Genomic DNA, 10,981 nt, shown 5'->3' on the forward strand with positions numbered 1-10,981 from the left:
TAAATAATGTACCAAAGAATATAGACTAATAACATGCAAAAAGTAGACAAATTCCCTTACCTCTCAAAATTGTTCTGTCTTTCTAACTATGCGACAAGAGCCGTTACAAATTCATACAAGCTAGTCGTTAACTTTCCCACAGGAACGAATCTTGTACTTTGAGTGAAATTGACGATATTCTGTTCTGAACATAATGTTATACAATACATCATTTGAAAGATGAAAAACCTTTACTTTCTATTGGCTATAGGTAATATATAATGAAATGTAAGAGAGAACTATCAATGAACTGTAAAAGAGAGGATGTAACAGATGGATGTGGTAGGAGGGGTCTGATTTTCAATTTGATAGCTCTGTAAACAAACAAAATTGAAGGCTATAAAAATTATGGTTTGTCTGAGCAATAACGATTTTATAGAGAGTAATTTATGTTTGATTTTGCACTTTTTCGAGGGGTGGTGGATAAAATAGGGAAGATGACATGCTAAAAGAAAATGTGTCACATGAGTTACACTAGCGGAAATTCAGGATGTTTTTTAATATTGCCTTGTAGAATTAAGAACTTAAAACGTGTTTGCTATTATAATATGGATTATTAGCTAAGATTTTATGCTATTTGAATTGGTATAACATAAACAAAAAGTAGTTTAATAAAATTTTGAATGTAAGACACTAAAACCTTGTGTTATGTGCAGAAAAGGATACTCGGGCAATAGGGTTAATATACATTGATAGTACACTGGATTAATTAAATTTTAATTGTAACTTGGTAACACTTTATGACATGTGCAGAAAGGTATTTAAAAAGTGTACCAGTTGTTATAGGGTTAAGATATCCAGCTGGGATAATAACTTGATAAAATGTCTTCCTCTTCATTAGTTTCCTGAAAAAACAAACAAACTACATTGAGACTAGATAGAAACTATTAATCTTTATTAACCTAAAAAGTTGTACATGTAATTGTTTGGGTGTTCAACTCATGATCTGCAGATCACAGGTGCGAATCCTGTCACCAAACATGCTCACCCTTTCACCCAGTGAGGCATTATGGTGTGGTGGTCAATCCCACTTCTTGTTGGTAAAAGAGTAGCCCAAGACTAGACAGTGGGTGATGCTTACTAGCTGCCTTCCCTGTAGCCTTCTAAATTAGGAATGGCTACTGTAGATAGCCCTCAAGTAGTTTATCATGAAATTCAACAAACAAACAAGTACATGTAATTGTGATAAATTATAATATGTCAACTGGATGTAAACAACTGTGGTTGAAGCATATTTTCCTGTTTAAGTTGTGAGATTCAAGTGCAAAAAAAGGGAATTTTTTAAAGTCTTCCACACCTGATTTAGAATAATATAACTAGAGAAAAATTGAATGTTGCAAATAACCTTAAAACAAAACTATTAAAACAATTTAAAGTAAAAAAAACAACTGATATTTGATGATGTAAAATTAGTGTAAATAACCTGAAGTAATAAAAAATTCACAATTGATATCTGCTTGCCTGCTAACTTTCAAACATAGAGTAAATTTTGATTGTCTCAGAATTGCATAGTATGTGGAAAGGGACACTTGTTAATTGATTAGAATACAGATTATTGTGAAAAATCATGCTGAAAATGGTAAATTGAGCATTCACCTTGCTTAAATATATTAGTCTAAAAATTTAATACACTGATATAAAATTCTCACAATTTTCATTTATTTGCTGTTTTTTGTTGTAATGTGCATTTGAGTCTAAATTGATTTCACACAATTCTCCCTCATGTAAAGATATTGTATTTTCACAGGACACACTTTTCTTAGGGTCCTTTGAACTCTGTAGTGTATTAAACTTATCAGCTAAACAGTTACTCAGTTCTAATAAATCTAAATATACATTATTTTTAATGATCTGTTGATGTCAGTTTTTAATATTTACTAATTTAGTATTTCTCTTGAAAATGGTGAAAACATTTTCTTTTACTTTTGCTTACCCATGGTCTATTCCTACTTTACACTTCTCAAAATAATTAAGGTATAATCAAAGTTTTCTATAGTCTAATTATGAAAAGGCACAACATTTGTTAATAAATAATTTCAGGGGCATTTTTGAGTTAATATTTGCACAAAACAAGTGTTAGGTGGTCTATCACGTGATCTGACATGCACACTTCAGTCATATATAGAAGAGAAAGGAACATGATGTATTCTTAGTCAGCACTTCGAACAACATCAGTGTGTGTAAAGTGATCTACATTGATAATTAAACATGCCAGGATCCAACAAAGACATTTGGATGAGGGCAAAAGGTTAGCTAGAAGCAAGTCATTGTAAGGTGTTGTTACAAGTATATCAAATTGTGGTTAGCATGAAATGAACTTACTTTCAGACCACCAACATCACTGTCAACAATCCCACAAGATGACCATTATTTGACAATATGGGTTTGAAGCAACCAGCAGGCCTCACCTTCCTAATTGATGCAACATTTCAGAGCAATAACTGTATGACAGACCAACATGCAAATGGTTAGAACCAGATTTCAGAAAAGTTATATTTATGTCAAATGACCAAAAGCATAGTTTCTCTAATGCATCACCATGGAACAGCCCATCTTCAGTAGTTCCAAGAACATTTGAATTGATCATATAACACATGGGTGAAGATCTTGCTTACAGGTGAATCCTGCTTCACATTACAGCTAAGTACGAGACATTTACACACTTGGAGAGCTCTTGGAACCAGATCCAATCCAGTTCCATGAAGAAGAGAATGGTGTTAACATATGGATTGGGGCAGAGTTCTGTATTAATATCTGTACATTTTATGTACTACAGTATGGCATTATGACTGTCATACACTATAGAGATGCTGTCTTACAGCCATTATCAGTGCCATGTACAGAAGCAGTAGGCCAAAACTTTCTATTGATGGATTATAACATGCATTCCAACCATATTCAACTGTTTAGTAAATACTAGAAAAAGAAGTTATAAAGTGAATGGAATGGCTGGCATGCTCAGCAGACTTATAAATTGATTGAATACATATATGAATTGCTCTAGGAAGATGTTTAGTAGCATGTGAGTCGCCTACAAGGATTGATGATGAACTGAAAGCAGCCCACTAAGAGAGGGCAAGGAGCCCAGGAAAATTTCCCAGGAGCTCAATGCTCCAAGGGGTCTCTGGAGAAAGCAAGGGAAAATTGATTGATAGAGGGGACCCACATACCCAATCCTTCTGTAGGGCACATGAAAGATTTTGGTGGCCATGATGAAAAGCAACTTAGATGGAAGAGTTAGGTTTCCCTAGTTGATCATTGATTCACCCATCATAAGCTGGCCAAATTGATGTGCAAGTGCATTAGTGACCAGCTAATCTGATTGTTTATTGGGTACAAAGTCTGTAGTACCAAGTATATGTGAAAATAGACTCAAATAACAAACATTTATATGTCAATACACAATATATTTATTTTGCATAAAAATAAGTTTGGGGATTGATGCTGTTTACATTTTTTAATATTGTTAGTTTTTGCCTTGTCATAACCAGAATATAGACAACTCTGATTTATTATTTTAAGTAGTGTATATAACAGTTTTTCAAATACTTGTTTACATGTATTTGACTATTGTTCTTGTTGGGAAAAAATGTTATAAAATGGTACTTTTGAAATGTGGAACTGACAAATATCTGAAATTCTTTTAATGCATTTTTATCTGTTATTTGTAAAAATTCAAATGTAATTGTTTCTGAAGTATTAAGAACAATAATAAAATTGTAATATTTTGACAAGTTAGTGTAAATAACTATTTCATTGAATTAGGCCAGAAGAAGCCAAAGAAATAGCTTCTCGCATGTTGGGTCATCAGTTACGCACTAAACAGACTGGTGACAAAGGACATGTGTGTCATGAAGTTATGATCTCTGAACGCTTATATGCACGAAGGGAGTATTATTTTGCTATTACCATGGAAAGAGCCTATAGTGTAAGTTTTGCTATAAAGGAATTTCTTCTCTCTTGAAAATTTCAAGTGTTTCGATATAGTGTATAAGAATTACACAATTTTTTTAAATACGTTTTAATAATAATATAGATAGAATGGTATATTACTAATTTTTGTGCCCTCATGTGGCTCATTGGTAAGTCTGAGGGCTTATAACACTACAAGTTGTGTTTTGATACTCATGAGCAGAGCACAAATATCCCATTATGTAGCTTTCTGCTTGACAGTAAGCAAACTAATATTTGTTTTTGTCAATTTAAAATGCTAAAGTATAAATTTTTAATGCATTATAAAACATATTTGTATTTAATTGAAATAGTAGTTAAATGGAAGGAACAGGTAAATATTTTCTAGCAACTATATGAATTTGTTTCTAAGGGTCCAGTAATAGTGGCAAGTTCCCAAGGAGGAGTTAACATTGAAGATGTAGCAAAAGAGAACCCTGAAGCCATAATTAAAGAACCTATTGACATAGTTCAAGGTTTGCAGAAACAACAGTGCTTGAGAGTTGCAGAAAAACTTGGGTTTCATCACAAAAATGTTGAAGAAGTGAGTTTTATCTGCAATTTTAAAGAGCTGAAAAATAAAATTTACAGTAGAATTTTCCTTTTATTTTGTTTGTTGTGTATGTGTGTATAATTGTGTAAAAACTATAACATTTAGCCTATAACCTTGCTTGGTAATAGTTTATTATAGCTGGTAAAACTTAGATAAATAGTATGATATGAAGAAGTATTGTATGTTCTTTTGTTATTTACCATCAGAAAACCAATAAGCTAGTTTTAAGTTATAGACAGGGAGAATATTAATTTTTTCGATATTCAAAGCAAATTATGAAACAAGAAATGTGTTTTTGCTTTTGTTTTCAAATATGAAATTTGGAATGAAATGTTAGTTCCTTTTTAGTTTCTTTTTTTTATGGAATTACTAAAGGCAGTGATTTAGTAGAAATATAAAAAAGATCCTGCTTCCATTTAATAATTTGTTTCAACATATAATTTTGTTTTACGAATAACGTAAGTTCTGTACCAGGTTTTACAGGCTTCCATAAGATCTTAAATGTGAGTATTAATTGTATTAAAGTTGTTCAAGTAATGTGTAGTATGAATAGCATTTTGAACATTATGTCTTTCTATCTCAGCCTGCCTGTTGAGTCCTGATACTGGACGAAAGGTCTTGTTGAAACTGGATATAGCAGATATAGTGTGACTGACATATTATTACAGTCATTTTTACTTTCACTCATAAGTTCTTATACTCACTTCATTAGTCAACCAAGTGCTGTTGTAATGCTTCCCAGCCTAACCTCATGGAAATACTAATGACCATCAGCATAGTTTATTTAAAATTGGGAATCTGCACCAACCAGACTCATTGTCTGCTCACAACATACCGAAAAACTCCTGAGATTACATCTCTTTGGGCTTATATGTTAGCTAATATCACATGTCCATTCTTGGCTTTGCACAATAACCTTCACATCAAATGGTGATTAGTACATGAAATACTAACAGCTACTGAATGGATATAACATAAACTGACAAGGGTGAAAGCATATCTATTACTTCTTTAAAGTATGAATATCCAGTGAGAAAAAGAGACAATTGTGCCTATAAATTTTAGTAAACTGGATAGAAGAGGTTAATTACAGTTATAATTTATAGTTATAATTTATAAAGATATAATTTTCTCATGTTTAACATATTTGTAGGCAGCAGAAATGATGGCCAAACTATATGATGTATTTGTCAATTATGATGGAGTTATGATAGAAATCAACCCATTAATTGAAGAAGCTTCAGGGAAAGGTATCTTTATAACAGCATTTAATTGAGTAATATCTTAAACTCCAATGGTGTTTTATGTTGTAGATATTTTGTTAATAAGTGAAGAAACTTTATACCTATAATTTTTTTTTTGCTGTCGGTGTTGAATAACTACCAAAAGTACCATCAAGGACAAGAGTAATAAAAAATTTGAGTTTTTGTTTTAAAACTATATATGAAGTGTAAATAATTTACCATAAACATCATATACAGTAGCAGAAAAATACATGTAGATGATGTTGAACTAAGTCTGCAAAGCTTTTAAATGGTAGCTGATATAAGCTGACTCTGTAAATAAATTACAAAGACCTTTATTTACCATTTTAAAATGAAATCAATTACCTGATTTACTGAGTTTACACTGCAAAATAGTAAAAAAGACAAATTAATAATTTCTTGTTGCTCATTCTATATTATTGAATTACTGCAGTTGTACCAAAGTTTAAATTAGGAATAATTTTACTTATATTTAAGATTCATTGATATAGATATTATTTGTATCAGAAAATAAATTCACATAAATTGTTTCTTACTGAGAAGTTATGATAAAAAATAAGCTAAGGTGATCAGAACAGATAATCAACTAGATATAGTGAAACCAAATTTATGTAATAAACTAACTTGAACTATTAATTATCATAAGTAAGTTTACAATAAAATATAAATGTATCATTATTAATGTACATTGAAGCATCAATTTGTAATGTTTGAAAATGAAGTCATTGTTTTATCTCACCAAATAATGGAAGTTTCCTCTGCTGGCCACACCAACATTTGGTGCTTAAGAACTCACGTTAAATATTTTATTAATTTTATCGCATGTTACAATCAATTTTTCTTAACTATTTGTGATATTTCCTAACAAATTTCAGCACTCTGACCAAAATGTATATTTATATACATTCTGTATCTAGCATTTAAATTGTACAAAATAGGAGTGTATGTATAATCCTCAAGTGTCTGCTTCACGAAATTGATTTTTAATGATGAGTAGTTTTTTGTTTTACTTGTAGAAATATATCTGAAATAGACTAATCAAAGATGTATATTAGTCAGTAAAACATTCTAAAGGACAATCATTGCGAGACAAATGTGGCAGCTCAAAATCAGCTTTAAGTGTTTTTGGTTTTGTTGTATTGTAAAAAATTGTATGAGAGAACAGGTCCTTCTGTATTTGTATATTGTAGCACTGTAATGCCGTGGTAAAACACATGAATATAGCAATATATTTATCAATTCCAAAACATACTTACTTCAATGACATTACAGCTATTTCTCGATCTCCAGGGTTTCCACTCTTTGCTCATCTAAGCATTGAAAATGCTTGCTCCTGTTTTTTATATCCCACTCGAATGCCCTTGACAAATTCTAATTTGCAAAATTCGTTCCCAGGCCATAAGAGAGTTGTTAATCAAAAGGGCAGTAGAGAGGGTCGACCTGTTCTTCTGGGATTTTATTCCCATTTATCCATTGTACCCAAGAAAACAGGAGATTGGTGTCCAATCATCGATCTTTCTCGACTCAACCAATTTTTAGGTGCTCCTCGCTTTACAATCGAATCTTTTTTCAACTTACTATGGCACTTTGTGCCAGGGCTCTGGATGACCAATTTTAATGTTACCGACACTTATCTTAATATTTTCATAATGGAATTTTCCCCTGAGGTTTCTCAGATTTGTGCACAAGGGTCAGGTGCTGCAGTTCAGGGCTCTACCTTTGGTCTGGCATCAGCACCTTATGTCTTCTGCAGAGATGTTCAAGCTTTTTTTGTCACCTGCATTCCTTGGGCCTGTGCACACATCATTATATGGATGACTGGCTCCTTCTGGCACCATCCCGCAATTAGCAGAACAACACTCTCAAATTCTCCTTTCAGAAGCCACAAAAGCAGGCTTCCTTATCAGAGTGGAGAAATTTATTCTGTCACTGATGCAATATCTCATCCATTTGGGTGTGTTTTTCAATACTCACTTAAGTCATGCTCAACCAACACTTGTCAGACTTCAAGCCATGGAAAGAGCCATCAGGGTTTTACTTATGTCTCCTTCTCCTAGTGCTCGAATGATTATCTCTCTTTTGAAGATGTGGGTACCCTCGAGTCCCTCATTACTTTTGGATGAGCACACGTGGTCCTTTCAGTGGTCACTGCACGACCAGTAGATCATGCATTCCAAACCTTTGGGTGATCTTGTGTTATTACTCAGGAGTAACATTATCGATTGGGAATGGTGGTTGGATTCAGAACAACACTGCTATTGGGGTACTCATTCCACCACCTCATCCCAGATCTCTTCAGGGATGGGGAGCTTTTCTTCAAGGTCAGGAGTTCCAGGGTATTTGGATGGAAAATGAGTCTACCCACCATATCAACATTCTCAGACTTCTTGCAGTACACTGGACAATGGTTCTAGGTCTGTCTCTCTTGAAGGGAAAAATTGTCATGATACATTTCAACAATTCCACATTAGTATCTCAGATTTCTCATCAAGGAGGCACACATTCTGGAGACCTTTGTTTTCGTACCTTGGATCTTCTCTACTGGGCTCATTCCCATCATATCAGTCTTTTAGCATGTCACGTTCCAGGAGTGATGAATTTAATTGCAGATCACTTGTCTCAACCCAGCTGGATTTTTCCAATTGAATGGATGCTACATCACGAAGTTTTTCAGTGAATTTGCTCTCAGTTCATGTCTCTCATGATAGATACCTTTGTGACTCATTGGAATTCTCAACTGCAGTTGTTTTGTCTCTGATACCTCATCCTCAAGTGTTGTGAGTAGATGTATTCAGTCAGGACTGGACAGGTCTACATCTGTATGCCTTCGCCCCCGATTCAGCTATTGTCCTGGGCTCTGACTATGGTTCTTTCCACTCCCTGTCGAGTTCTCTTGGTTGCACCATATTGGCCATCTCAAATATGGTTTTCACTTCTTTGGTATCTGCAGAAATATCCACCTCAACCTCTTCCACATTTGCAGTCTCTGTTGAGACAACCTTGTCAGATATTCTCCACCCAGATATTTGGAAACTCAGTCTTCATGCTTGGAAGTTATGTGGTCCTTTGCAGTTTCACTTCTAAGGTTTCTCTATATTTAACTAAATCTCTCCCTAGGCCAACCACTGCTGTATATCAATGGAAATGGAATACTTATCCTCAGTGGTGTATTAAAGGAATTTAAACCCTCTTCATCTTAAAGTGTCTATCATATCCCTTTTATGACTTGGGTGTTTGAGAGGGGGTCTTGCTTCGTCTATGGTGGCTTTATATAAGGCATCCTTATCCACTATTTTTCAGTATTCCAAATACTGGAAGATTTGTGAATCTTCAATACCATCAGGACTACTCAAATCCATTTGTATTCTTCAACCCAAATGACCTTTTCAATTAATGAATTGGGATTTTACAGTTGTTTTACATGCATTGTCTCAACCTGCCTTTGAGCCCTTAACTTCGTGTTCTTTGTTTCACCTTTCTTTTAAATTGTATTTTTTGTTGTTTTTGGCTTGTGGACGTCATTGGTCAGAGTTGTTTGCAATCCATGTGCATCAGACTCTTTATTATTCCACATTTGTCCTGCTTTACCCCAATAGGCAGCCAGGGAAGGGTAAAGAACCTTCTCACCTATCCATTTGCCTGCCATTTCTCACCTTTATGACCACTCCGATCCTGATCATTTATTATGTCCTGTTATGTGGCTTGTACTAACTCATTTCAAGGTACTAGGAGTCGATTGTTCATTCATTGGAATTCTTCTATTTCCTTTTACTTATCTCCCATTACCCTAATGAGGTGGCTTCATAAGTTGATTCACATGGCCTATAATGTATTATCGTTAAAGGAGAGGAATCTTTTGCGTGTCACATCTCACCAAATTCGTCATATGTGTATGTCATTAGCCAGCCTGTTGAGTTGCCCTCTGGAAGACATTGTGTAGGCTGGTATGTGGACTACTCCTAATACTTTCCTATCTCATTACTTACATGATCTGGCAGTTTCCTCTTCTGAGAGTTTTTGACTACCCCCTGTAGCCATTTGACCACATCTGTTAGATTTTAACCAGAGGTGAGTATTTTCCTCAATCCTATACTTTCTTATGTCCCTTTATTTTTCACTGGATCCCACTGTGTGGCAAGTGTTGCCCAGACAGGTATGCTTTCTCCTTTCAATTCCGCACTAGCAACTACTTTCACTATAATTACTATAGGTTGCAACAGGATCTGTCAAAATGGGGTGTTCCATAAGATCACCCAGGCACCTACCGGATGGTATTACCTTACTATTATGAACCGTCACTCATGGACTATCATGAGTAAAGCTAAAGGGGATCCTGCCCGTCCCTGCCGATCTTCAGGTTGAATAAATTGGGGTCAGTTTGCTTTTAAAAATGTAGGGAACTTGGTTCACTTATCTCACAGTTTACGTAGCATTATTCCTCAGGTTTCCCCAGTGCATATTACCACCCAGACTTTACTAGTGGAGCTCGGGAGTCCTTACCACCCCCAGTTTCAAAGTCGCTAGGGTGGCAGAGAGAGGCTTTTCCTTCAGTGTGTTCCTTCACTTTTGGAAAAGAGGGCAAAGTTGGGGCCCTCCTACTCGGGTCTGTGGATGTTTTTTGCAGATGTCAGTAGGAGTGGCACCAGCCTCCATGGAAGCCCACTCGTAATTCTGGTTCATATTTAACATGAAGCTATCTGGTTAGGGGGTGCATGGCTCTTCTCTTTGATCAATGGCAGTTTCATATATTGTTCATGGAAGGATGTTCACTATCTCCTCGTAATTCCAAATGCAAAGTGGTCCTATCTAGGTCCTTGGTTGAGCACAGGTTCCACGTCCTCTACATAATTCCAGGGGCAAGTGTAATAATCCTTGCCCACTTGGTTGGGGAGTGAGAATGAATGTTCATAATTTCAGACAGATGAATTCTATTCCTTTGGTTGAGTACGGCATGCATGATCTCATCATTCTGAGCCTGGGGTATTGTCTTTTGGACTTATTCAGGTGGAGGAGAATTCCACTTCGGTGTTGCTTACTTTCTCATTGTGATTCTGTTGGTGCAAAAAATATTGCTCTATGGCTACAGGTTGGGATCCAATCAAAAGTGTGTATATATATATATATATATATATATACTATATACACACACACACACACACAATTTTGGTCCAAT

General features: G+C 34.9%; 1 protein-coding gene across 2 annotated transcripts in view; it reads left to right on the forward strand.

Moving 5' to 3' along the window:
• LOC106478748 (succinate--CoA ligase [ADP-forming] subunit beta, mitochondrial-like) overlaps positions 1 to 10,981 on the forward strand; it is a 37,703-nt gene that overhangs the window by 11,866 nt on the left and 14,856 nt on the right. For both annotated transcript variants that reach the window (XM_013939307.2, XM_022382388.1), the window contains exons 4-6: positions 3,805 to 3,967; positions 4,364 to 4,534; positions 5,697 to 5,793. In XM_013939307.2, the coding sequence (XP_013794761.1) occupies positions 3,805 to 3,967; positions 4,364 to 4,534; positions 5,697 to 5,793 (431 nt within the window). The remainder of the gene's footprint in view (positions 1 to 3,804; positions 3,968 to 4,363; positions 4,535 to 5,696; positions 5,794 to 10,981) is intronic.

Source organism: Limulus polyphemus, unplaced genomic scaffold (genome assembly GCF_000517525.1).
Source record: "Limulus polyphemus unplaced genomic scaffold, Limulus_polyphemus-2.1.2 Scaffold246, whole genome shotgun sequence".
NCBI classification, from domain to species: Eukaryota; Metazoa; Arthropoda; class Merostomata; order Xiphosura; family Limulidae; genus Limulus; species Limulus polyphemus.